The sequence below is a fragment of the Bufo bufo genome, chromosome 7 (genome assembly GCF_905171765.1).
Source record: "Bufo bufo chromosome 7, aBufBuf1.1, whole genome shotgun sequence".
In the NCBI taxonomy this organism is placed as follows: domain Eukaryota; kingdom Metazoa; phylum Chordata; class Amphibia; order Anura; family Bufonidae; genus Bufo; species Bufo bufo.
The window spans coordinates 29,576,093-29,601,748 of NC_053395.1; the positions used below are offsets into that span (position 1 = coordinate 29,576,093).

The following is a 25,656-nucleotide window of genomic DNA, read 5'->3' on the forward strand; positions in this document are numbered from 1 at the left end:
AGAGTAAGGGCTGTTTCACACGAGCGGATGCCATGCGTGACATCTGCTCCGTGAATGACAGCCAAGACCCGATGCAGAAGCACGGAGCATTAACATGATTGATAATGCTCCGTGCCTCTCTGTGATCTCTTTACTACAATATCACAGTGACAACTTTATCTCACTGTGATTTCGTAGTAAAGAGATCAGAGAGGCATGGAGCATTATCAATTATGTTAATGCTCCGTGCTTCTGCAGTCTGCATCGGGTCTTAGCTGTCATTCACGGAGCGGATGTCACGCACGGCATCCGCTCGTGTGAAACAGCCCTTATACATGCAAGTTAAATTAATTCCATGTGCCATCTGTGTCCATATTTTATTTTTTTGCAGAACCATCAATGGATCCGCAAAAAAACAAAACAGAAGTTACTTTGTATGCATTCTGTTTCCGTATGTCCTATTGTCCACATTATGGACATGGATAGTACTGTTATAGTAGGGGCCGGCTGTTCTGTAAATTACTGAATGCACACAGACTTCATCTGTATTTTTTTTGCAGACTGCAAAATACATACAGTTGTGTGCATGAGCCCTAAATGTTAGGATCTTATCGTCTGTTCAATGTAATACACATTACAGAGCACCCGACAAGAAGTTCAAAGGGGAACCTCCATCCCTCAGCGGCCATATGAGCATTGGGCTGCACAGATGCATGCATTATTCTTGTGCCTCTCTATGACACGGCAGCCTGGGTATGACAGCAGGCATGTTTCCAGCTCTGGTCAATCACTGCTTGTGCCTGCCGCCTCACTCACCATTCCTTTGTCTGCATCCTGCATTTAAATCCTCAGCCGGAGACCAATTTGCAAGTAAACGAAAGGGGCTCGCCCAATTAAATCAACCACAACAGGTCTGCATGATAATTAGCTATAAATATAGACTTTCCATTTTAGATCGTGCAGTGACACAGTGCGGCCAGATTCTCGCTGTGTGCCCCCTAAAGGCTTAACAGTGCATTACAAGTTCCAGTTATTCTCTTATATTGCAAATCGATCAAATGTTTGTATATACTTGAACACATGTTATGTCTTAGCCAAAAACTACACTACAAAATGAAAAGAACTTCAACAACCCGCCTACCTGTAAGCCAAAGAAATGTAAAGCCGGTGCATAGAGTACCATGCCAAGTTATGTAGGACATTTTTGTATTGGCTCCATGAGGTACAATCCACCAGAAAGCGGCACCACCCCAGCCCCACTTGCGTTCAGCAGGGCTTTCCACTTTATGCGGTAAGACTATATTCACACTAGATGCACATTCAGCTGGAAAATGTGAATCTAAGGGTTCGTCTACAAGGCGACATGGCCACAACAGCTGTGGCATGACAAAAGATCGCAGTGCTGCCATGGGAATGAATGGGGTTGCAGATCGACTCATGTCTACGACGACATGCAAATCACAGAAAAATCCAGCAGCGTTGAATTTTTTGCCGGTCATGGTCACAGCAAACGTGCAAGTCGCGCTGTGACCTTATTCATTTCTATCGCAACCCTGCAATACTTGGGAGCACAATGTATGTGAGGAGCTCCAGACTCCCCCCAACGGATGATGTCGGGGGAGACAAGGATTGGACAGAATGGATATTTTCACCCAATTGTTTTATCCGAGGATGGAAAGCGGTATCTCCCAAGAATGAGAACCATCTCGCCAGCGCCAACTATTGGAAGTGGCTACCTATGAATCACTATCCAACATGCCTTGAGCATATAGCCATGTTTTTTTTTTTTGTTTTTGTTTTTTTTTGTTGTTTTTTTAATATAGATATATATATATATATATAACAAAAGGCTGAGAATGCGTTCCACACACGTGCATCATAATTGCGCAGGGTGCAACACAAAAACTGTCCATCACAGGCCCTCTCCATAATAGAAGGCCCCCCCCCCCCCACACCCCATAAGCCAATCCTGGTCCCACCAGGCCAGAAGGCTCCTGCAAGGGACTAGGGCCATCCCACAGCCAAAGCTGCAGAAGTGCCAGTCTTGCTCTGGCTGCCACCCCAGGGGTTGGCCAAAAGTCTAGGTCTGGCCTCTCCCCGGTGGGATAGTTTATGGTTTTGCAGGGGGGTGAGGAACCAATATGGTCACACATACCCCCCTTAGACCACAGGAAGAGGTAACCCATAAGGGTGCCACAACCTGAAGATCCTAGTGACAAAACAAACGTGTAAAGTGAACACAGTGAAACAAAAAAAAAAAAATTGTGAATGTGTGCTGATTACAGCCCAAACATTTGACTGGAATTCTAAGAATTCCTCTTCCTAACAGCGGGCAAAGAATAGAGGTGTGTGCACTCAATATGTGTGAAGTGCGTGCGTGTTTAGGATTGCATTTTACTCATTTTTGGTTAAAAATCATATTTTCGATTGGTCTTTATTAAAAAAATATTAAGCCATTCTGTCACAAAGGGTTAACCGTTTTTCTAATTGTGTGACTGGTGCTTTCCCTTTGTGCCAGTCATGTAATAATCCTTATCTCTAAACTACTGAGAGTCATAAACTCTTATTTAAGCCACATTCTTAGGGTCCATTCACACGTCCGTTGTTTCTTTCCTGATCTGTTCCGTTTTTTGAGGAACAGATCTGGACCCATTCATTTTCAATGGGTCCTGAAAAAAAAATCTGACATTGAGCTGTCTGATTTTTTTCAGGACCCATTGAAAATGAATGGGTACAGATCTGGTCCAGATCTGTTCCGCAAAAAACGGAACAGATCAGGAAAGAAACAACGGACGTGTGAATGGACCCTTAGTATGAGCTATAATGAGTGTTTATAAGATCAGAGAGCAGAGATAAGGAGCCTGTCAGCTCCCCAGATGACGGAAAAGACAAAAAATCCACAGGCTGCTACTAGAGCATCTCAGCTCTGTACACAGAAAAGGATTCCGTATTGTTAATAAAGATGAGTACAATGCAATAATAAAAAAAATTGCCCTCAAAAGGTGTACACAGCCTTTAAGGCAGGGGTGCACAACCTTTTTTGGTCTGAGGACCGCATTGTCACATCACTCTATTTCAAGGGGCCGCCAATAAACGATCGGTGCTCATTGCATGAATGGGGAGGAATGATCACTACCACAGTCATTCTGCCTTCATTCAGTTCTGTTGATTATTGGTAGCAGATTCCTGATTACGCGATGAGATGTGCTGACGATAATTGTACACTGCTCAAAAAAATAAAGGGAACACTTAAACAACACAATGTAACTCCAAGTCAATCACATTTCTGTGAAATCAAACTGTCCACTTAGGAACCAACACTGAGTGACAATCAATTTCACATGCTGTTGTGCAAATGGGATAGACAACAGGTGGAAATTATAGGCAATTAGCAAGACACCCCCAATAAAGGAGTGGTTCTGCAGGTGGTGAGCACAGACCATTTCTCAGTTCCTATGCTTCCTGGCTGATGTTTTGGTCACTTTTGAATGCTGGCGGTGCTTTCACTCTAGTGGTAGCATGAGACGGAGTCTACAACCCACACAAGTGGCTCAGGTAGTGCAGCTTATCCAGGATGGCACATCAATGCGAGCTGTGGCAAGAAGGTTTGCTGTGTCTGTCAGCGTAGTGTCCATAGCATGGAGGCGCTACCAGGAGACAGGCCAGTACATCAGGAGACGTGGAGGAGGCCGTAGGAGGGCAACAACCCAGCAGCAGGACCGCTACCTCCGCCTTTGTGCAAGGAGGAACACTGCCAGAGCCCTGCAAAATGACCTCCAGCAGGCCACAAATGTGCATGTGTCTGCTCAAACGGTCAGAAACAGACTCTATGAGGGCCCGACGTCCACAGGTGGGGGTTGTGCTTACAGCCCAACACCATGCAGGACGTTTGGCATTTTCCAGAGAACACCAATATTGGCAAATTCGCCACTTGCGCCCTGTGCTCTTCACAGATGAAAGCAGGTTCACACTGAGCACATGTGACAGACGTGACAGAGTCTGGAGACGCCGTGGAGAACGTTCTGCTGCCTGCAACATCCTCCAGCATGACCGGTTTGGCATTGGGTCAGTAATGGTGTGGGGTGGCATTTCTTTGGAGGGCCGCACAGCCCTCCATGTGCTCGCCAGAGGTAGCCTGACTGCCATTAGGTACCGAGATGAGATCCTCAGAGCCCTTGTGAGACCATATGCTGGTGCGGTTGGCCCTGGGTTCCTCCTAATGCAAGACAATGCTAGACCTCATGTGGCTGGAGTGTGTCAGCAGTTCCTGCAAGACAAAGGCAATGATGCTATGGACTGGCCCGCCCGTTCCCCAGACCTGAATCTAATTGAGCACATCTGGGACATCATGTCTCGCTCTATCCACCAACGTCACGTTGCACCACAGACTGTCCAGGAGTTGGCAGATGCTTTAGTCCAGGTCTGGGAGGAGATCCCTCAGGAGACCGTCCGCCACCTCATCAGGAGCATGCACAGGCGTTGTAGGGAGGTCATACAGGCACGTGGAGGCCACACACACTACTGAGCCTCATTTTGACTTGTTTTAAGGACATTTCATCAAAGTTGGATCAGCCTGTAGTGTGTTTTTCCACTTTAATTTTGAGGGTGACTCCAAATCCAGACCTCCATGGGTTGAAAAATTTGATTTCCATTTTTTAATTTTTGTGTGATTTTTTTGTCAGCACATTCAACTATGTAAAGAACAAAGTATTTCAGAAGAATATTTAATTAACTCAGATCTAGGATGTGTTATTTTTGTGTTCCCTTTATTTTTTTGAGCAGTGTACATCTTTCATCCTGATAAAATATGCAAATCAGCCGACAAATGAGTGATTCCTTGTTTATCGACTGATCAGCAGCCGGATTTCAGGAATGAGCATTCCTATGAAGACTTGTTCCCAGTAATTGTCTCAAATATTGTGCTGCAGCATGGCCCCTGAAACCAAAGTGTTACACTTACCTGCTCCCCACGGCTTCAATCCTCTGCGCTGCCCCCACCTTTTGGTCCCTGCGCTGTTTACACCTGGCAGTGCATGGCCATGGTCACATGCACCTCTCCAGCCAATAGCTAGCCTCAGTGGTGATGTGGCCACAAGCAGCATGTTACTGCTGAAGCCAGTCATTGGCTGGAGAGGTGCATGTGACCATGGCCATGCACTGCCAGGTGTAAACAGGGCAGAGACCGGACGATAGGGGTAGCGCACAGGACCAGAGCGGCGGGAGGCAGGTAAGTATGAATCTTTTGTTTCAAGGGCCATGCTGCAAGAACTTGTTAAAAATCATTTTTACCGGAAAAGTGGCGACATTTCCTTCCATCCTGCCTCCTATTCATAAATCAGCGTTTTCCTTCACTGCAGAGGATGGCGCTCCCTGGTTATTACCACCTCCTGTCCCCCAGTTACAGGCACCATGCAAGAACCAGTAAGCACTTTACCTTACTAGCAGCGTCAGCGCTCATTGGTTAACACTTTAATGACCAAGTCTGAAAAGGCCTTAATGACCATGTGGTGATTCAAATGGCTATAACTATCTTACTGTATTTGTTGGACTACCAAAAAAAAATTTTGCAACAATTTTTTACGTGACACATAGGGCCTTATAATTTTTTTTGTTGTTGTTTTATTTGGGGGAAACTGTACAAAACATTTTTAAAAAGTTTTTTTTTTTCAAACTATAGCTCCTTATTCTTCAAATATGCAAATAAAATATATTATTATAATTAGTTCCCTATTTTGTGTTGACCGTTTTGTTATATGTATGGGGTGATAATGGAGATGGTTGGTTGGTGTGGGTGTTTTTTCTTTTATGTATTTTATTCTTTTTTTTAACTTCATTTTTAATATATTTCTGCCTCATATGTCCCTCAAGAGATCATAAAAAGACTGTTGGAGGACAATGAACATGATTATTTCGCACTTTTTCCTTTTTTGTTTTATTTGTATTTTATTATTTTTAAAACATTTTTTTAGAACTTACTATTTTTTATATTATATTTTTGCCACGTAATATGTCCCCCAAGGGTTCATAAGAAAGACTGTTGTGGGACAGAGAACCCTCTTTTGCACTTTATTTTGCACTTTTTCCTTTTTATTTGTTATTTTATTTTTTTAGGTTTTTCCTATAATTTTCAGTTTTTTTGCCACATATTTCTTTCATTTGTATTTTTTTTAAAAACTACTGTAATTTAACTTAATAATTTAACTTATTTTCTTAGATTTTTTTTTTTCAAAGACTTTTGGGAGACAATGAGAGACTTTTTTTTTTTTTTTTTGCATTATTTCCACTGTAAAGCCTCATTCACACGTCCGTGTCCGTGCTCAAATCCGTGAGCAGCTGGTCAGTGATGCATCCGTGAAACTGTCCGTGTGTCCGTTTTTTGCTGTCCGTGTGAGACTGATATGGAACAGCTGAAAAATAATTTTCAAAGCATCTCTTCTTAATGATCCGTGAAACACAGATGGCATCCGTGGTTTTCACGGACCCATAGACTATAATGGAAGTAATGGATCTGTGATTTTATCCGTGTCCTTGACTCATCTCACGTTAATTTGCATATGTCTTAAATCGTTTTTTTACACAATAAAAGCACACAGAGCTATGGGGACTGGGTATTGCGGATGTGCTAGCGGCCATCTAGCAACCCATGCCCTCAGCTCTATACCCAAAATCCCGGTGACAGGTTCCCTTTAAGCACATTAAAATCAGTGGAGAACACGGACAGCACACGCCTGTGATTCACGTGTGTGATAGAGGCCTATGGGTCTTAAAACCTAATAATGCCCCTTGTACGGTGCTGCTTTAACCACTTGCAGCACACGTAACGCCGATAGGCGTCCGGGCGGCGGCTCTCTCAGGCTCAGCGACACCTATTGGCGTCATCTCGTGTGAGCCGAGATTACCTGTGAACGCGCGCTCACAGGATCGCAAAGTAAACAAGTTGAACTACAGCCTGCAAGCAGTGAACATTCGCTGGCAGGCTGTAGATGCGATTTTTTTAACATCAGAAAGGTATATTAGACGCTGTTTTGTTAACACCGTCTGACATACCTGCTACCTGGTCCTCTGGTGGTCCCTTTTTGCTTGAATCGACCACCAGAGGACACAGGCAGCTCTGTAAGTAGCACCAAGCACCACACTGCACTACACCCCCCCTGTCACTTATTAACCCCTGATCACCCCATATAGACTCCCTGATCACCCCCCTGTAAGGCTCCATTCAGACGTCCGTATGTGTTTTGCGGATCCACAGATCCGCAAAACACAGACACCGGCAATGTGCTTTCCGCATTTTGCGGATCCGCACATTGCCAGAACTATATAGAAAAAATCCTTTTCTTGTCCGCAATTGCGGACAAGAATAGGACATGTTCTATATTTTTGCGGAACGGAAGTACGGACCCGGAAGTGCAGATCCGCAATTCCGGATCCGAGCGGGACAAAGTCTGTCCCCATAGAAATAAATGGGTCCGCAATTCCGTTCCGCAAAATGCGGAACAGAATTGCGGACGTGTGAATGGGGCCTAAGGGTCCCTTTTATCATCGCCAGTTAGTTAGCTACTTGTTAGGTAGTTAGCGCCCACCGCACCGCAGTCACTGATTAGTCGCTGATTATCGTCATCGCTGTCGCTAATCAGCACTAGAACTATATAGTATCTGTAAGTGATCAAGACTGATCGCAATCAGATCTATATCAGTACATTAGGGTCACTTTAGGCTCTACAAAAAACGCTGTGTTCGCCCGATCAGGCCTGACCTTGTGCGCACACTTGCGTTCAGTCCGCCCCACCGCAGTGACAGAATTATTTTTTTTCTGATCACTGCAAAAACACCGTAAAATCGTTGCGGCGCTATAAAGATCACTTTTGAGTTTTTGGGATTTTTTTTAGCGATCGCAGCTTTTATTTTTTTTTGCACATTTTTGGGCAGAGATTTTTTCATCCACATTGATCGATGCGAATGAAGAAATCTGTGCCGTTCATTTTTTCTTTCAGCCCAGAGGCTGAACGAAAAAAATAAATCTCATTACCCGTATGCTCAATATAAGGCCTCATGCACACGGCTGTGCCGTTTTTTGCGGTCCGCGAACCGCGGATCCGCAAAAAACGGAAGGCGCCCATGTTGACTTCCGCAATTTGCGGAACGGAACGGGCACCAGCAATATAAATGCCTATTCTTGTCCGCAAAGTGCGGACAAGAATAAAACATGTTATATTTTTTTAGCGGGGCCGCGGAACGGAGCCACGGATGCAGACAGCACACGGAGTGCTATCCGCTTCTTTTGCGGCCCTATTGAAATGAATGGGTCCGCATCCGAGCCGCCAAAACGGCAGCTCGAATGCAAACCCAAACAACGGTCGTGTGCATGAGGCCTAAGGAGAATAGCAGAAACTCCTAATGCTGGCCATACATGTAATGATTGCGGAGACCCTCGAATGCTAGGGCAGTACAAACACCCCACAAATGACCCCATTTTGGAAAGAAGACACCCCAAGGTATTCGCTGAGGGGCATATTAAGTCCATGAAGGATTGAACTTTTTGTCACAAGTTAGCGGAAAGGGAGACTTTGTGAGAAAAAAATTTAAAAAAATAAATTTCCGATAACTTGTGCCAAAAAAATAAATCTTCTATGAACTCGCCATGCCCCTCACGGAATACTTTGGGGTGTCTTCTTTCCAAAATGGGGTCATATGTGGGGTATTTATACTGTCCTGGCATTTTAGGGGCCCTAAAGCGTGAGAAGAAGTCTGGAATCCAAATGCCTAAAAATGCCCTCCTAAAAAGGTACTCGTTGGACTTTTGGCCCCTTTGCGCATCTTGGCTGCAAAAAAGTGTCACACATGTGGTATCGCCGTACTCAGAAGAAGTAGGGCAATGTGTTTTGGGGTGTATTTTTACATATACCCATACTGTGTGTGAGAAATATCTCTGTAAATGACAACATTTAAAAAAAAATTTATACAAAGTTGACAATTTACAGAGATATTCCTCTCACCCAGCATGGGTACATGTAAAAATACACCCCAAAACACATTGCCCTACTTCTCCTGAGTACGGCGATACCACATGTGACACTTTTTTGCAGCCTAGGTGCGCAAAGGGGCCGAAAGTCCAACGAGTACCTTTAGGCTTTACAGGGTTGCTCACAATTTAGCCCCGCCCAAAATGCCAGAACAGTAAACACACCCCACAAATGACCCTATTTCGGAAAGTAGACACCCCAAGGTATTCACTGAGGGGCATATTGAGTCTGTGGGAGATTTTTTATTTTTTTTTGCCAGAAGTTTGCAGAAATGGAAACTTTATTATTATTTTTTTTTCTTCAGAAAGTGTCATTTTCCGCTAACTTGTGAAAAAAAATGAAATCATACATGAATTCACCATGCCCCTCCGCGAATACTTTGGGGTGTCTTCTTTCTAAAATGGGGTCATTTGGGGGGTATTTATTCTATCCTGGCATTCTAGCACCTCAAGAAACATGACAGGTGCTCAGAAAGTCAGAGCTGCTTCAAAATGCGGAAATTCACATTTTTGTACCATAGTTTGTAAACGCTATAACTTTTGCGCAAACCAATAAATATACACTTATTGGATGTTTTTTTTTTATCAAAGACATGTAGCACAATAAATTCTGACACAAACTTGTATAGAAATGTAATTATATTTGAACAATTTTACCAGAAAAAGTTAAAAATACACTTTTTTTGAGAAAATTGCGGTCTATTTTGATTAATATCAGAAAAACGAAAAATGTCAACAGCAATCAAATACCACCAAAAGAAAGCTGTATTTGTGAGAAGAAAGGGAGGTAAAATTCATTTGGGTGGTAAGTTGTATGACCGAGCAATAAACCGTTAAAGTTGTGAAGTGCCGATTTGTAAAAAAGGGCCTGGTCACCAGGGGGGAGTCCTGTGCCAGGTGTAGCGGGTGCTCGGCTACCTTGGCTCCTGCTCTAATGGCTGAGATCAGAGGAACCTTTAATCCTGGCCAATTAACCCCTCAGATGCTGTGTCTAAGTGGCTTCTGAAGTAATGTACCCCAGAGGTTCTATGGCAGCCGGAGGCCTAATAATACGAATAATAAGACAAAAATTGCTGCAACAAATTCACCCGACAGAAAAATATCCAAATTTACATCAATTATAGAATTGTTAATATAATTTCCCCCGTCACATACGGTATATTATCACATTATTATATTTCTCTAAATAATACAGACACCAGAAAGCCACAAGTCATTCACCCCAACTATCACTGCCTTTATCATTAGGGAAGGGGGTTACAAGCGCCCCAATGTGGGCGTGATTTGGTAATTTTACTACTAAGATATCAAATCCCATATTTAGAAAATCAGGCTGTTTCCTGCACGTATGCAGGGGCTGAATTCTACAGCAAAAGGCCCTGAAAAAGGTGAACTTAAAAACGGACGACCTTCCTAAGATGGCTGAACTGACCTTCTCAACATGGCCGCGACTGCTCCCCATGTCACGTGACCGGTGCAGGGACGTCCTGTCACGTGACCCGGACTCATGTGACAGGCTCGGATATTTCTGCTACTGAAACCCTGGTTTGGGGGGAGAATGAGGGAAGAAGAGGGTTAACAAGAGAGGTTGACAGGTGATTGATGCCCCGCCATGCCTTCCAATAAATCCGTGTCCGACGCCCCCATCGTCCAGTTCAGGAACTGCCGCATCCTCCGAGACCATACACTACAATGGTGAGTTAACCGAGGGCTGCGGGAAAGTAGGGGGCAGGGTTAACAGAAGCAGTCCAATCAAAAGCGAAGCGGTTGCCCTTATCAACCAATCAGGAGGCTGCTTTTATTTTCCATGGAGACTCCTTGAAATGAAAGCTGGAATCCGATTGGTTGCTGTCGGAAAACTCCTCCCCTTTTCCCCTCGCTGTCCTTTTAACAGGGTCTGTCACCATGGAGTCTCCCTTTTATTGTCTGTGGCAGGTTTTTATCCAACATAATCTCTGTTTAAATAGGAGGGAAATGGTCAGGTTCAAATGACAAAAAGTAAAATTCATTTAATCCAGAATTTGATCATCTAGAAATACGGATAAACTGGAATCACAGGAGACTACTTACATGAATCTTTTCCTTTTTCACCAGAAAAGTGCACGTAAAATGATTGCGTTTATTCTACAGCCGTTATTGATGCCTGAGGTCCTCTGTGCCTCGTGTCTCTGCCTCATCACCACTCAGGCTTGTGTAATGGACGTGACATCTCTGTCCTCTTACAGGGAGGATCTGTGGGTGCGACAAGGGAAGATACTGAACCCCGAAAAACTGTTCTTTGTTGAAAAAGGATCTGCGGATGTTCAGGTGGACTGCCAGGGGAGGATCCTCGCGCCGGGATTCATTGACGTCCAGATCAATGGTAAGGGGCTGCCTTCTAGACGCGGCTTCTTTTGGGAGTTCCGACCTTCGGGACCTTCATCGATCCTGATAATGACTGGCGTATCGCCATCTATGTTTTCTCTGAACAGTGTTACACCCCAGTCATTCTCAGAATCAGTCAGGGTCCCAGAGGTCAGACCCCCACCAGTCATAAAGGGACAGTACAAGATGGGGATACCCCTTTAAGTTTAGGGCAACACAGCCACTTGTGGTTGTGCGTCTTAAAGGGGTTGTTTCACTTCAGCAAATAGCATGTAGAGAAAGTTAATACAAGGCTCTTACTAATGTATTGTGATTGTCCATATTGCTTCCTTTGCTGGCTGGATCCGTTTTTTCCATCAGATTATACACTGATCGTTTCCAGGGGTTATGACCACCCTGCAATCCAGCAGCGATGGTCGTGCTTGCACACTATAGGAAAAGGTTTCAGCCTCTATTGTAGGAGTAAGCATAGGCTGGGGCTTTTTCCTATAGTGAGCAAGCACGGCCACTACTGCTAGATTGCAGGGTGGTCCGCAATACGCAAGATGCGGCAAAAGATGGGACATGTCTTAAGTTTTGCGGCACGGACCCAGAAGCCCAAGTAAAAACACGGAAGCTCTTCCATGTGCTTCTGGGTCCGTGCCTCAGCGCAGCAAAAGATAGGACATGTCCTATCTTCGGCCGCATCTTGCAGATCACGAACCCATTGAAGTCATGCTGGTTGCACATGGGCGATGCCCGTGTTTCGCAAAACGGACACTGACATGACGTGGATGCAGCCTTAGGGCTCTTGCACACAGCTGTAGCCTGGCCGTTCCGTGCATTGCGGTCCCCAATGCACAGGCAACATCCGTATCCAGGCCCATTTTACTTGAATGGGTCCGTGATCCGTCCATAATGCAAAAAAATAGAACGTTTTTTTGCGGTGCGGAGGCACGGAGATGAACCCCACGGAAGAATTCTGTAGTGCTTCCGCAGGGTTCTGTGCCTCCGTTCCGCACCTCAACTTCCGGATTGCCGACACATTTAAGTGAATTGGTTCGCAATACGGGCTGCGGCTGTGTGCATGAGCCCTTAGAGTGATGCATGTAACAGAAATCGGAAGTTTTCAAACCGCTACGCCCCCCCTTCCCCCAATTGCCATGGCTGCAAGTGCCAAGGAGGCGGCCCTTTCATGTGCAGAGAACCCAGGGACCAGAACATGAAGGGATTAAGACTTTTATTTCCTTCTCATTGCATGAGCATCACTCTAGTTATCTCTGTGATGCTCTCCTATCACCTGCAGAGTGCTGGCAGCAGTTCTGAGGGGTCAAATCTGCTGACAGACCCATTTTAAGGCCTCTTGCACACGACCGTATGCCCTCCGAGACATACAGTCCGTAAGCGGGCCATATGTCCCGGAGGGGCATATATCATGCGCACAGGAGCGAACAGCATTATAGATTACAATGATGCCGTGCCCGCAGGGCTATTGTCCTGCGCTCATAAAATCATATGAGTGCGGGACAATAGCCCCGCGGGCGGCCGATGTGCACAGCATCATTGTAATCTATAATGCTGTTCGCTCCCATGCCCACCATGTATGCCACGCCGGGACATATGGCCCGCTCACAGACTATGTCTCGGAGGGCATACGGTCATGTGCAAGGGCCCTAATTCTGTATAGGTTACATTGGGAAGCGGGCGTAGAACGTCCTCGCAGTATTGGGAGTTCTGTGATCTTGACTATTCGGATAGCAGTTTTCCGATCTGCTGCAGTCAGAAGGTTGTGATTTATGGAAGCCATTTCCTTTCTTTCCCTTTTTCCTTCCTTTAGGCGGATTCGGGGTGGATTTTTCCCATGAAACGGATGAAACAGGACCGGGGATCTCTCTGGTGGCTCGCAGCATCCTCCCACATGGTGTGACCTCCTTCTGTCCGACTATTGTAACGTCACCCTCGTCTGTCTACTACAAGGTATGACATTTTCTAAAGGTGGCTTCATACACATTGAGGGGTTAGAATACCAAATAATCCCACAGGATTTTCCATTTTCTTACTCATCAGATGCATGTTTTTTTTTTCATGGATAGTTGTTTCTTTCCAAGTTGTATCTATAGCACCAACATATCCCGCAGAGTTGTACAGAGATTGATATTATTATCATCAGTCTCAAACACACAGGATTATTTTATAGATACAATGCATTCGGAAAGTCTTCACACTCTCCCCCCCCCCCCCCCCCCCCCCCCCCAATCATTCTGCAATCATTACCCAATAATGAGAAAGTGAGAACTGGATGTCAGAAATCTTTGCCAATTTATTGAAAAGGAAAAACTAAAATCTTGCACTGACATAAGTATTCAGCCCCTTTAATCAGGACTTAGTTGAAGCCCCTTTGGCAGTGATTACAGCCTCCGGTCTTCTTGAGATGATGCCATGAGGTTTGCATCCTGGATATTTAGGGAATTTCTGCCATTCTTCTCTGCAGATCCTCTCAGGCTCTGTCAGGTTGGATGGGGACCGCCGGTGGACAGCCATTTTAAGGTCTCTCCAGAGATGTTCAATGGGATTCAGGTCAAGGCTCTGGCTGGGTCACTCAAGGACATTCACAGAGTTGTCCCTCAGCCTCTCCTGTGTTGTCCTGACTGTGTGCTTAGGGTCGTTGTGTTGGAAGGTGAACCTTCGGCCACGTCTGAGATCCAGAGCTCTGGATCAGGTTTTCATTAAGAATATCTCTGTACTTTGCTCCATTCAGCTTTCCCTCAACCCTGACCAGTCTCCCTGCCCCCCCACAGCATGAAACTGCCACCACCATGCTTCACTGTAGGGATGGTATTGGGCAAGTGATGGGCAGTACCTGGTTTCCTCAGATATGATGCTTAGATTTGAGGCCTTAAAGCTCAATCCTGGTTTTATCAGAGCAGAGAATCTTGTTTCTCACAGTCTGAGAGTCCTGTAGGTGCTTTTTTTTTTGCAAACTCCAGATGACTTTCATGTGTCTTTTATTGAGTTGAGGCTTCTTTCTGGCCACTCTGCCACAAAGCCCAGACTGGTGGAGGCTGCGGTGATGGCTGACCTTCTGGAAGTTTCTCGCAATTACTTAGTTTGATGCGGCAGCCAGTTCTAGGAAGAGTTCTGGTTGTTCTAAACTTTTTCCATGTAAGAATTATGGAGGCCACTGAGCTCTTGGGAACTTTCAGTGCAGCAGAAAGTTGTTGTTTTTTGCACCAATTCCAGATCTGTGCCTCCACACAATCATGTCTTAGAGCTCTACAGGCAGTTCTTTCCTCCTCATGGCTTGGTTTTTGCTCTGATATGCATTGTCACCTGTGAGATCTTATATAGACAGGGCTGTGTCTTTCCAAATCATGTCCAATCTACTGAGTTGACCACTCCTCCAATCAAGGTGTAGAAACATTTCAGAGATGATCAAGAGAAATGGGAGGCACCAGAGCTAAATGTCAAGTGTCAGAGCAAAGGGTGTGAATTTTTAGTTTTTCCTTTTCAATAAGTGTGCAAAAATGTCTAAAATTCTGTTTTCACTTTCTTATTATGGGGTATTAGGAGAAAATATGAATTTTTGGAATTTTAGCACAAGGAGCGACATGTGAAAAAACTGAAAGGCTCTGAAGACTTGCTGAATGCATTGTATAGCCATAGGTTTTTGGATTGTGGGAGGAAATCCTCACATCATCATGGGGGAGAACATACAAACTCCATGCACATGTTGTCCTTGGTCAGATCTGAACCTAGGATGCCAGCACTGCAAGGCATTAGATTGGACTATAAATCCGGCAATGCGGACTTTGGCCTTTGGCCAGGAATTATCTGGTGGCTGTATAATTATTTTTATTTTATAGCTTGAGCTTTAATTTCATAGACATTGATCCTGGGATATCTGCCAGGCACGTGGGTGTTGGACTTTACCTTCAGTCTGTATTCTGTTTTAATGAGGGGTTTTTTTTAATGATTTTTTTTCCTAATAAAGTCCACTTATTCAAAGTGGCCTCAGTACTGCTTCCTTTGCATTTTGTGTAGTCCCTATAGATTTCAATGGAAACGGCAACGCTGCAACCTCTATTGATTTCAGTGGGAAAAGCAGCTGTTGTGGGTGGTTTAACTTGGCAGAAGTTTTTTTATTTTTATTTATAGACAGTATTGAACATAATATTATATATAGTAATATATTATATTACTAATATTCCATGTATTTTCCCATAGGTTCTTCCTCAGATTACTGTAAGAGATGGTGGACCATGGGGGGCCGGAGTGTTGGGTAATAATGCGTTATATAACTCTATTCACCTAGGTCTGTGGTTTCGAACCAGCGTTAAATTGAAGTCTGTTGTGTCTTAAAGGGGTCAACCCACAAACACTTATCCCCTGTACACAGGATAGGGGATGTGTCTGTTCACCATATGATTGTAGCAGCGGTCACGCATGCACACTGCTGATTATTTTAATGCTTTGGGATCGCCATATATAGCGGATAGCTGGGCTATCTCCACCACTCCTATAGAGCTTAATGGAGCGGCTGTGCGCATGCATGACAGCTGCTCCATTCAAACGGGGCCCCTATTCACGTGATCAGTGGGTGCCACAGCGGTCAGACACTTATCCCCTATCCTGTGTTTGTAATGGGACAACCCCTTTAAAACCTTGTTAAAGGGGTTATACAGGATTAGAAACACATGGCTGCCACAGGCTGTGTCTGATATTGCAGTTCAGCCCTTCAATAAAGTCAAGCTGCAATATCAGAAGCACCCCAAGGGGTGCTGTTTCTCTTCTTTTCAAATCTTCCACAATCATTTTAGGTTTCACGCACACAACCTGATCCGTTTTGTGATCCGCAAACTGTGGATCTGCAAAATACGGATACTGTCCATATACAGTTGCAAGAAAAAGTTTGTGAACCCTTTGGAATGATATAGATTTCTGCAGAAATTGGTCATAAAATGTGATCTGATCTTTATCTAAGTCACAACAATAGACAATCACAGTCTGCTTAAACTAATAACACAAAGAATTTAATGTTACCATGTTTTTATTGAACACACCATGTAAACATTCACAGTGCAGGTGGAAAAAGTATGTGAACCCCTAAACTAATGACATCTCCAAGAGCTATTTGTAGTAAGGTGTAAGCCAACTGGAGTCCAATCAATGAGATGAGATTTGAGGTGTTGGTTACAGCTGCCCTGCCCTATAAAAAACACACACCAGTTCTGGGTTTGCTTTTCACAAGAAGCATTGCCTGATGTGAATGATGCCTCGCACAAAAGAGCTCTCAGAAGACCTACGATTAAGAATTGTTGACTTGCATAAAGCTGGAAAGGGTTATAAAAGTATCTCAAAAAGCCTTGCTGTTCATCAGTCCACGGTAAGACAAATTGTGTATAAATGGAGAAAGTTTAGCACTGCTGCTACTCTCCCTAGGAGTGGCCGTCCTGTAAAGATGACTGCAAGAGCACAGCGTAGACTGCTCAATGAGGTGAAGAAGAATCCTAGAGTGTCAGCTAAAGACTTACAAACGTCTCTGGCATATGCTAACATCCCTGTTAGCGAATCTACAATACGTAAAACACTAAACAAGAATGGATTTCATGGGAGGATACCACAGAGGAAGCCACTGCTGTCCAAAAAACCATTGCTGCACGTTTACAGTTTGCACAAGAGCACCTGGATGTTCCACAGCAGTACTGGCAAAATATTCTGTGGACAGATGAAACCAAAGTTTAGTTGTTTGGAAGAAACACTATGTGTGGAGAAAAAGAGGCATAGCACACCAACATCAAAACCTCATCCCAACTGTGAAGTATGGTGGTGGGGGCATCATGGTTTGGGGCTGCTTTGCTGCGTCAGGGCCTGGACGGATTGCTGTCATCGAAGGAAAAATAAATTCCCAAGTTTATCAAGACATTTTGCAGGAGAACTTAAGGCCATCTGTCCACCAGCTGAAGCTCAACAGAAGATGGATGTTGCAACAGGACAACGACCCAAAGCATAGAAGTAAATCAATAACAGAATGGCTTAAACAGAAGAAAATACGCCTTCTGGAGTGGCCCAGTCAGAGTCCTGACCTCAACCCGATTGAGATGCTGTGGCATGACCTCAAGAAAGCGATTCACACCAGACATCCCAAGAATATTGCTGAACTGAAACAGTTCTGTAAAGAGAAATGGTCAAGAATTACTCCTGACCGTTGTGCACGTCTGATCTGCAACTACAGGAAACGTTTGGTTGAAGTTATTGCTGCCAAAGGAGGTTCAACCAGTTATTAAATCCAAGGGTTCACATACTTTTTCCACCTGCACTGTGAATGTGTACATGGTGTGTTCAATAAAAACATGGTAACATTTAATTCTTTGTGTGTTATTAGTTTAAGCAGACTGTGATTGTCTATTGTTGTGACCTAGGTGAAGATCAGATCACATTTTATGACCAATTTGTGCAGAAATCCACATCATTCCAAAGGGTTCACATACTTTTTCTTGCAACTGTACATGCCGTGCGTGGAATCCGCTGCATGAAAGAGAGCCAAGCCCCGCTCCCGACAGCAGAGACACGGAGCATTAACATGATTGATACTGCTCCGTGCCTCTCTGACCTTTTTACTACAAAATCACAGTGACCATTTTATCTCACTGTGATTTTGTACTAAAAAGGTCACAGAGAGGCACGGAGCAGTATCAATCATGTTAATGCTCCGTGTCTCTTCTGTCGGGAGCGGGGCTTGGCACTCTTTCACGCAGTGGATCACCCGCACGGCATCTGCTCGTGTGAAAAAGCGCTTATAGAAATGCCCCAAACGGACAAGAATAGTAGATGTTCTATAATTTGTGTAACGGCCACGCGGATGCGGACAAGACACGTATGACATCCTTGTGCTGTCCGCATTTTTTGGCGACCTATAGAAATGAACGTGTCTGTCTGCGATCCGCAAAACGTGTGGATTAGACACGGACTAGGCCTTAATGATACATGGTGTTTGTTGCTAAGCATTGTCGGTAACTTGACTGATCGGCAGGTATCCATCTGGAGGGTCCATACATCAGTGTTGAGAAGAAGGGAGCCCACCCCGAGAACTGTCTGCGATCTTTCAGCGAGGCCGGTTTCTCAGAGCTCCTGGACACCTATGGAACTTTGGATGGAGTCAACATTGTCACCATTGCCCCCGAGATGGGAAAGAGTGGGGAGGTGATCAAAGAGCTGGTGAAGCGCGGGATCTGTGTCTCCTTAGGTTGTACTACACTACAGTATAGAATCCTATCTGTAAATCTTCTGCTATAAGACGTGTAACCTCCCCTGTCTGTTTTTAGGGCACTCTGTGGCCAATTTATCTCAGGCTGAAGATGCTGTAAAATTTGGGGCCTCCTTTATTACACATCTCTTTAACGCCATGCTGCCGGTATGTGACTCCTCTTGTGTCCACTGACCTGACATACGTGTACTTGTTATCAGGCGGACATACTTGTTCCCTGTTATCAGGAGTGTTCAGTGTTGTATACTGTCAATGCACATATAGTAGATTGGCAAATAGTCATCTTTCCCGATGTTTTCACAGTTCCACCACCGGGACCCCGGCATTGTCGGCTTACTGACAAGTGATCAGATTCCGGCTGGGAGGACGGTTTATTATGGGATGATCGCAGACGGAATACACACAAATCCTGCTGCTTTAAGGATCGCCCATCGTGCCCACCCCAAAGGTGCATATAACTGCTGATGGCATGAAATGTACTTAGTGCCGTGTACTTTAAAGGACCTAATTTAAAGGGGTTGTCCGGGTTCAGCTTTATCCCCATCTTCCCCCGCTCAGCCCCTCATGCTCCAATGCTCTCTCCAGCCTTGCGCTGAATTGCGCAGGGCAAGGGCTTTTTTCTGGAGATCCGGTGACATACTGGGCTCTCCATGGGTAAGCTAGGTGGAGGCTTCCGCCCAGCAGTGAGCCTGGTGACGCCACTGGGACAAATGGGCGGGCTTTAGCGCTACCCTGACCTGTAAAATGGCTAGGGCAGCACTAAAGCCCGCCCATCAGTGCCGGTGGCGTCACCGGGAACACTGCTGGGCAGAAGCCTCCACCTAGCAGTGAATAAAATATAAACAAAGAGTCTTTGCCCTGCGTGATACAGCGCACAGCAAGGGAGAGCATCGGAGGGCCTGCCTGGGTGAAAATGGGGAACCGAAACAACCCCTTTTAATAGATATTGTACAGAGCCTGAGATCATTGTGCCTGTGTTTTATCTGTATACTTTGCTGCATTCCAGGTCTGGTCCTAGTGACGGACGCCATCACAGCCATGGGGCTCGGACCAGGCAGACACACCCTGGGTCAGCAGGAAATACTGATAGACGGTTTGAACGCTTTTGTGGCTGGTGAGTTGTCGTACTCTTCTTGATATGAAGACGTTCAGCATCTATAGTGACTATGTAATCAGGGGCGGACTGGGAACTTAAAGTGGCCCTGGTAAAAAACAAAAACTAAAAGTGGCCCCATGTTGTAGGCGAGTTCAAATTGACAGAAGGTGGGACAACACAAGCCACAAGTAGACAGGGACAAGGTGGGGCCAGCAATACCATAGTGCAGCACAAAATACCGCCCCAGCAGAACAAATACCAAAGTACAGCATTAAATACTGTCCTATCGCCAGTTGAATTCAGGAGGACACCTGTGGCGGCTGGCCAGAAGGATAAGTACCTGATGCTCCTAGCATTATGCTGAGAGCATCAAGTCGTTGGTCAGCGGCTGCGAGGAGGGCTCGGGCGCAATACATTATCTATGTTGAATTCACCCTGAGCGGCAGCTTCTTTTAGACCCTCCTGACAAAGGGGGTCCTGAACATCAGACACCCCATTCTATGATGTCCATATGCCATAACATGTCCAGATGGGACGGCCCCTATAATCTGGCTCTTCTGATGGTCATGTGGTACTATATAAATGAATAAAGAATAAAAAAGCACCTGCTGACGGTTTCTAGATATTACCAATAATCTAGGAGGATGCATCGCATGGATGATTGCCCAGTAAGCAATTTTTTTCTTACACCTCAAGGAACTCGCACTCTGGCAGGCAGCATTGCTACGATGGATATGTGCGTAAGGCATTTTCGTGAAGCTACAGGTAAGTGACCTTAACACTTAGAGGCAACGGGCTTCATACGACAGTAGGGAGGAATCTAGGCGTCTGGGTACATACTGTAGGCAGGGTATGGATAGTAGATGTCTATGGCAGGGTATGGCACCGCAGTAAACAGTAAATCCTCTCCTACATAGTAGTGACCCTCTTCTGCGTGTGCTATATGCTGTCAGATATTGATTATGCTGCCGAGGTTAAATGAAATCATGTATTGACAGCCGGCTTGTTGTAATGCCCTGGGCAGGCTGGCCTCGGTGGCCTATTCATCCCTGATTATGTAGCTCTCTCTATTACCTTCTTTGAATTATCAGATAGTTGCCTGCATCTAGCTACTGCTCAAAATTATCAAATACAGGGACTAATCCCCCAAAAATTGTATGCAAAATTGCGCGCAAAAAATTGAAAAAGTGTCCTTTTTAGTTCTAATGTACATTGACGGCTTCTCAGCCTGTGACCCTTACCAATCCTTAGGCCAGGGGTAGGCAACCTCCGGCACTCCAGCTGTTGAGAAACTACAACTCCCAGCATGCATACTTCCTCCGCTCTTCTCAGAACTCTCATAGAAAAGAATGAGGCATGCTGGGGATAGCAGTTTCACGGCAGCTGGAGTGCCGAAGGTTGCTGACCCCTGCCCTAGACCAATGGCTGACGATTATCTCCCCTGAATTACCATAAATATACATGCTTGGATCAGCCAGGCATGAATGTCTGTTGTGAACGGAACGGACATACTGATGCGGACAGCCCACTGTGTGCTGTCCGCATTTTTTACGGACCCATTGAAATGAATGGGTCTGCATCCTATCCGCAAATAAAACGGAACGGAAACAAACATCTTTCGTGTGCATGTAGCCTAATTGTTATATTGTATAATGCCAGCCTGATAATGCCCATTGACACAGATCCATTAACATGTATGTGGATGAGCAGCTGCCAGGCCACTTATCCCCATGGGAAACAAAAGGATCCGACTGGAAAATTCCACCTTGTTTCTCCCGATGGCGGCCCGGCAGCTGCCTGGCCTTATAGACGTTTCATTGTCTGCAGATCCTAAGGGTCCATTCACACGACTGTACCCGTTTTGCGGTCCGGCACATTCCACCCTATGTTAGAAGTGCCTAATCTTGTCTACAAAACGGAAAAAGAATAGGACATGTTCTGTCTTTTTTGCGGGGCCGCGGAACGGACATACAGATGCGGACAGCACACGGTGTACTGTCTGCATATTTTGCGGCTCCATTGACATGAATAGGTCCATATCTGATCTTCAAAAAAAAATGCGGATCAGATGCGGCCCGAAAATACAGTTGTTTGACTGGACCCTAATGAAACGGGCATGATCCATTAACAGACGTCTACGGGCAGCTTCAGTCTATACACATTGACGTATACTAATGAACGCGTAAGTCACTGCTATTACTGTTTCTTTGGTCTTCTTCAAGACATAAGAATAGTGGCCTATACATGTGTAAGGTGACCCCTGTAACTGTTGTCCCCTGTTATCAGCCATTTCAGGCTGGAAAGATAGATTGATGCTCTTCAGTAGTATACTGTATATAGAGATTTATAACATTATAGCATGATGGCCACAGGTTGCACAGTGGAGGAAGCTTTAGAAGCAGCATCTCTTCATCCAGCACAGCTCCTGGGCCTGCAACATCGCAAGGGGACACTGGAGTTCGGAGCAGATGCAGGTTTGACTGGATACCTTTCAAATACTTAAGGCGTACCTTAGTTTTCAAAAAAAAGTTTGCATAATGGCTGTGCTTCTTTGTACAATCATAACCGGGAAGTAGTAGGTCTTTTTTCAGCCACATTATTCCCTGTTTCAGCTGCACTGCTAGATGCATTTCACTCAGAAGCAGGGGGGCATTTCCCTTCTGTGAAGTCTGCCAGCACTGTACTGCTGTGAATTTTTTTTCCCCCCCTATGTCCCGCTATGTTTGTTTTCAGCTCACAGAACAGATAAGGAGGGGCAAATCACACTTGGGGCTCATGTATACGGCCGTAGTTTCAGTCTGCATCCATCCGCATTTTTTGCAGATCGGATGAGGACTAATTCGTCTCGGTGAGGCTGCAAAAGATGATGACGGCACACACTTTTGCCTATGTGCATGAGCCCTTCCATTTTATTTTTTTATTTTTTTTTCGGGGGGAACTAGCTCTCCTTGGGGAGAGAGCGTCTTAATCGGCGTGAGCTCGATTGCATCCTTTTCTTCCCAGAATTCCAGAGGAGCATGTATGGCCTATAAGTCTCCTCATGCCAATTAAGGCGCCCCCTCTCCCCAAGGAGAGATGGTACCCCTGATATCCTGACTTAGGCCTCTCACCCTGTTAAGCCAGTACTCTCTGCACTGCACTGATGATGGACAATCGCCCTGAAACAGCTGTCTGCAGATGAGATGCTGGCTTATTTAATATCCAAGTCATGTCTCAAGGCCTATTTACAGGGTCGAACATTGACTCATAGGATAGCTGCCTTACATCTGGTGGCATAAAAGGCAGAGCTTGTTAAGAGCTCATTTGCATCCCTTTGAGCCCTTACAGACACGCAGGACGCTCCTATAATCTTCAGAGGCAGTCCTTTATCAGGCTCAGGATCTCAGCTAACTCTGACCTCTCCCCCCCCCCCCCCCATCCCCACTTCCTCTCGGCCATCTTGCCTGTCTCTATTACTAGGGACGGATCTTGCCTGAGAGCAGACAGTGGACTGCAACATAGATGGAAGTGAGACCCCTAGTGGCCACCACTTTACAGCTTTTTTTTTTTAGGTGGATGCAGGCAGATTTTTTTAAATAGTGATTTAGAAATTTGCTATTTACACCGTTCTCTACTAAATGAACTGAATTCGTGTGAACGTAGAGTCACTCTTTAACATAGAGAGAATGGGCCTGGGATTGCCATGGATGGCGTTCTCGGCAGGACATTAATAAACCTTTGAAATTATAGGAGTGCTTCTTAGGGCTCCTGCACAAGACTGGTATTTTTTCTCAATGTACTAGCCTCTTTTTGCGCATAGCACACTAACCCATTAATTTCTATGGGGCTCCGTACACATGCGTCTTTTTTTTTTTTCACGGCTCCGTGTGCCTAATCCGCAAATCTCAGTGCAGATCCTATTCCGTCCATATCTACGGATGAGAACAGCCCTTTCAATTGATGGGGGAGTAAGGGGGGAAAAAACAAAAAACTCTGCACACAGAAGGTATCTGTTTTTTTGCAGACTGGAAATCGGATACCGTCACACGTAGTGTTGAGCGAACTTCTGTTTTAAGTTTGGCGTCTAAAGTTCGGCTTCCGGTTAGCGAAGAATCCCGATATGGATTCCGAATTCCGTTGTGGTTTGTGGTAGCAGAATCAATAATCGGCCATTATTGATTCCGCTACCACGGACCACAATGGAATTCGGGATTTTTCGCTAACCAGACGCCAAACTTAAAACAGAAGTTCGCTCAACACTAGTCACACGCATGAGCATGTATCATCGCTCATCCTTTAAGGGGCCCATGCGTCTTAGAGGAAAGTCAGTTGAACCCCCCTTTAGCCACCCATGATTTCAGTGAGCTTGGTTGAGTATATCATGTGTATGGGGGTGACCCGACTCTCCCCCAGTAACATTGTTAGCAAAACGAAGGATCAGGCATGTTCGAGTTCAACATGCCTGATCTTTTCTTCCCACAGGAGATCAGCCTCCACCAGAGGTGTCTCCCAGCGGCTCATTAAAATATTTGTATCTGCCCTTTTTTTACTTTTTCTCTCAAAGTCCATTTCTTCCATTCCTTTTTCTCAGATTTTCTACAACTGGACGACGACCTGAACGTGAAGGCGACCTACATAGCGGGAGAAGTGGCTTGGAGTTCCTCGCCAATCTGAGCATCATCATGACATTCATTTTCTGCTCCTGTGCCTTATATACCGGCTGTTTTTATGCATGACCTTATGATGGCCACCAGATGTCGCCAGAGCCCTGGATCTGCCATGATGCACAACGGCCGTCATCCAGTTCCGCTTGTGAATGACACCGGATGGGTCAGTGACTGCAAATGTGGACCATGAGACGCTATGCTGTAACAATCAAATACTTCTAAAGCCATCAGTACCTTTCTATATGTATGTCTTTCCATAGCAACAGTGGAGGCAGCCATTTTGTGTCTCTAACCAATGTTTACAGACCTCCTAAGATGGCCAACAGTCAAAATTTAAAGGGTTAGTAAAGGATTTAAAAAACAAACATGGGTGCCTCCTTGCAAAAACAGCGCCTCACCTGTCCACAGGTGGTGTGCGATACTGCACCTCAGCCCCTTACACTTCAGTGACATTGAGCTGCAATACCAGACACAACCTGTGACAGGTGTGGCGCTGTTTCCAAAAGAAGGCAGCCATGTTGTTTTTTAACATTAATATTCATTTGGTTTGATGATCTGCTCTTCTTTCCTGGGACAATTTCTATAAATGTTTTCTGCATTCCTTCAAGGGCAACCATTCGCTTTGCTTTCGATCTCTTTCCTTGTCTGTCCCTTTTACTGGAAAGTATCAGGGGTTATCAGAGAAATCTACCTGGTTATGGCCATAGAGCCGACAGGGAAATTTCCCCGGTGGGCCGATGTCCAGGGGGCACCTGAGCTCTCCTCTCGGCCGGTTACATAATGATCTGATGCTCTCAACGGCCACAGGTGTCCTGCCGAACTCAACTGTATCACCCAGCCAGCCCCTGGGTATGGCCATTGCGGAGGAACACTCCAAGCAAAGCACTTCTACCTAGCGTACAGCCTGAGGGGGTGGGGCATGACACAAGGATTCTCCCTTTCAAGGTCTTTGAGCCCTGTGTCATGCTCCGCCCCTCTCAGGTATAACACAGTCTATCGGTTTTGGGTGGAGTGCGGGTCCTTTAAGGCCACCTGTGCACGAGTGCGGGTGAATACACATAAGATCTGCACGAATTGCAGCACTGATTTATGTGCATTTCTGCAGCATATCCGCAGTGTTTAATTGTGGATTTTGGCGCAAATTTGATGCGGTTTTGTCGCAGATCTCAGCCTTCCATTGAAAAGGGTAAAATCCGTAGCTAAAACCACAAACGTAATTCCACAAGCTGCGGATTTGGAAATCTTCAATGCAGGTCAATTCGCAAAGTGCATCTGAGATTTGTGTAATACGCACCGGAATCCACGTGTA

The 25,656-nt window shown here is 45.3% G+C and overlaps 1 protein-coding gene across 1 annotated transcript; it reads left to right on the forward strand.

The window, feature by feature from the left end:
• Positions 1-10,490: 10,490 nt before the first annotated feature.
• AMDHD2 (amidohydrolase domain containing 2) lies at positions 10,491-25,250 on the forward strand. Its single transcript, XM_040439288.1, has 11 exons — positions 10,491-10,693; positions 11,224-11,360; positions 13,179-13,318; positions 15,566-15,620; positions 18,372-18,584; positions 18,664-18,752; positions 18,909-19,053; positions 19,612-19,719; positions 20,398-20,466; positions 22,074-22,175; positions 24,272-25,250. The coding sequence occupies exons 1-11, from the start codon at positions 10,611-10,613 to the stop codon at positions 24,352-24,354; spliced, it is 1,224 nt and encodes a 407-aa protein (XP_040295222.1). The 5' UTR covers positions 10,491-10,610; the 3' UTR covers positions 24,355-25,250.
• Positions 25,251-25,656: the final 406 nt, after the last annotated feature.